General features: G+C 42.7%; 1 protein-coding gene across 1 annotated transcript; it reads right to left on the bottom strand.

Moving 5' to 3' along the window:
• On the bottom strand, positions 1 to 2,613 carry LOC129306942 (uncharacterized). The gene is made up of 2 exons (XM_054947769.1): positions 978 to 2,613; positions 1 to 710 (listed from the first exon to the last, which is right to left on the bottom strand). The coding sequence occupies exons 1-2, from the start codon at positions 2,142 to 2,144 to the stop codon at positions 654 to 656; spliced, it is 1,224 nt and encodes a 407-aa protein (XP_054803744.1). The 5' UTR covers positions 2,145 to 2,613; the 3' UTR covers positions 1 to 653.
• Positions 2,614 to 2,899: the final 286 nt, after the last annotated feature.

Raw genomic sequence — 2,899 nt, 5'->3', positions numbered from 1 at the left:
CAAAATTTTGAAGCTCGACCGGCTTCCAAATACAAACAAAAGAAAACATGACTTTTTTCCTCGTCATGCACAGTATGCCATAGCTGTCAAAGGAAAGGGGAAAAAAAAACTTTAAACGCATTTGTAGCTGTTGAGACCAAATGAATAAAAGCCACTAGGTTTCTTCCTTGGACGCTGTGTATACATATATTTCTTCCCACACAAGACACAAGGTATAGCAGTGTTTCATTTCAATCTTCGGAGTTCTCATCACGAGCTACTCTCATTATAATTAAGTTGTACCTTTACAATTAGCAAGATAGCAAATGCGAAAAAGTATTCACAAAAGCCAAGTCAAAATTTGCATACCGGACTGCTGCTAGAACGATGAGCATATCAACGAGGGTCAGCAACAACTTTAAAACCGTTCAGCTACTGTTAAAAAAAAAAAAAAAAAAGAGGGAGTGGAGAATGTTCCGCGGTTTAATGCACACTAGTTTCCAGCCTCGATATAATCGTTTTGCTAAATTAGTAACACATCACGTGAAGGTGCGAATTTTTTCGCTTCAAGGAAGTAGCTATCTGTTCCTTCGAAACTCGATCGTCACCACATTTTCCCCGTATGCACACAATGTTCATGCACGATACATATTCTTGAAAAATTCTGCATTATATTAGAGGCAGCAGGATACCAACTTCTTCCAGCATGAACGATCTTTGACGAATCTTTCCTGCAAGATTTGCAAATAAAGGCAACGTAACATGCATGACACGAATTCCAAGTCATTAGTCTCACTGATCACTTCATTTTCCTTAACTTTTGATCAATGTTTTCCCCTGTTGAATTTTCTTATGGATGAAAAGATATAGCTGCATGCGGTCGTTGCAGTAAAAACTACAGAGCTAAGAATTATTTGAGTTATGTTTTTGTCTGGGGAAACAGAGCAGAACGAAAAGATTAAATGGAAATTCATAAAGAAATATGCGCCTGGACTTACCGAGCCTAGCTGGGAGAGCTTGTGCTTGTGCGTTGCGGCTTTCTGACTCGGTTCCGCAAAAGAACTAGTCCGCCCTGAATTTAAGAATGACGCGTTCATTCTACTTTGTTGCGCCGCATTGTATGAATTAAAGCTTGGCCAATTAACAAAAGCGAGCGGTTCTTTGGCTTCTCCAGAATTGCTTGTCGTTCTACTAGTTCCTTTAGCTTCAGCTAGACTTCTGCTTTCCGCATACGACTTTGCCAAGTCTATTGAGAAACAAGCATCGCTAAATTGATAACTTGGAGGTGTGCTTACATCAGAACGTGGGGTCAATTTATCTTGAAGCGGTGTTCTTCCCTCTAAATTTCCAGACTCTCTAGAAGGGCTCGGTTCTGTTAGCTGCAACTCAACACTTGCCGTCCTACTTTGTCTTGGACTGTATATCCTCTTATCCCATCCAATAACCTTAGCCCGGCCGCTGTTCCCCCTAATGTCCCCTCCAATTTGCTGTGCCATCAAATGCAAGATCTCCGAACCTATGCTATTATCACCCGTACCTCCATTGATACGGGTCACTTGAGGACTCCCAATTTTTCTCAACAGAGTGTTGGACTGGGAGAAAGACGGGTGGCGAAGAGAGGGGGGATCTAAGTTCTGAACAGCACAAGCTAGATGCATGTCGAATTCACAGAAGTTGCACCGGTATAGCCACCCATTATAACTGGTCTTCTTGCACATATCACAGAAGAAGTCATAGGGAGGTGAAAATTCGAGCTTGAGTTTGTGAGGATGGTAGGTGATGGAAAGGGAAAGAGGGAGGGCTAGGCAGAAAGTGTGGAAGTAGATGGTGCATTCAGCACAGTGGTAGCAGAAGGCCGTGACATGGTAGCCACAGGCCTGGCACTTGATGGTGCCTTTGGTAGCAGCAGGGGATGATCGTATAACGAGGAGGACCAGATCGTGAGAAGAATGAGCAGGGTGCTGGGTTATTATGGGCAATTTGTAGCAGAAATAGTGGAGACAAAAGCCACAGGATTTACAGCCGTAATAGCTCTTACCAGACGTAATGTTGAGCTTGCACCCAGAGCAGGTAGATTTTGAGGTCGGAGGTGATGAAGTGGTTAATTCCAGTGGATGTGGATGGCTAAAGTGGAAGACGCTGAGGTCGTTCCCCGGCGATTCCATCTTCTCTATTTCGTGATAGTAATTTAACTTTGTATTTATATATGTGTATATATAGACAGCAGTGCAGGCTTGTCCTTTTCTGATTCGCCCTTTTGCTCTCTTCGGTGGAATGCTAATGGAAAGCCGTTGAGTGTTTCTCCATTTGTCTGTTAAAGCTATGAGGTGGCAGGCCAGTTCTTGGGATTCCCGGATGTTCGGTTCATTCGCCAAACCATCATATATATAATTTGGCAGTGAGGATTCGTGGACGGCAGGCAAAAGTAAGAGCTATCGTTTGGAAAGACTCCCATATTCGTTCTTAGCTCAGCCGGCCGATGTATATTCCAAATGATTTTATCAATGCCATTGTATTGTAGATGGTGGCTTGCAGGCAAATTTAAGATCATCTGCGATGTGAGTGTCCATAACATGCCTTGGTTTATTAGAGTACTCTTCGCTCTTTAGCCGTCTTGTCTGGTGATAGACTGAGAACGAATATTATGCCTCGTTTGACTACGAGGAAATGCCAGTGGAGAATACAGAGTTAATCAGTAAAATGTAGGTTTCCTTGGGTAACAAGGGGGTATGGGGACCATTAATCCATGGATTTTATTTCTCGTCCTTTTCGCTCGCATCAGCATCAGTTTGGCGACAACTAACAAAGTGATCTTGACTTCTCCGAACCCTTCAACTAATTATATATAGCTATCGCCTGAGGACTCCCAATTAGACAGTAAAACATTTAGATGATTTAATATTCGACACACTAAGTTTAT

The sequence above is a fragment of the Prosopis cineraria genome, unplaced genomic scaffold (assembly GCF_029017545.1).
Source record: "Prosopis cineraria cultivar Desert tree isolate PC_DT_omini unplaced genomic scaffold, ASM2901754v1 PC3, whole genome shotgun sequence".
NCBI lineage: Eukaryota > Viridiplantae > Streptophyta > Magnoliopsida > Fabales > Fabaceae > Prosopis > Prosopis cineraria.
The sequence above is the reverse complement of the archived record's forward strand: the minus strand, read 5'-3'. Positions and strand labels throughout refer to the sequence as shown.

What these genes read in the sequence shown, in the direction of transcription:
- LOC129306942 (XM_054947769.1), bottom strand. Translation starts at nt 2,144, where the DNA reads ATGGAATCGCCGGGGAACGACCTCAGCGTCTTCCACTTTAGCCATCCA. An exon ending in AGCTCTCCCAGCTAGGCTCG is followed by an intron (nt 711 to 977) that starts GTAAGTCCAGGC and finishes CAAATCTTGCAG; the next exon opens with GAAAGATTCGTCAAAGATCG.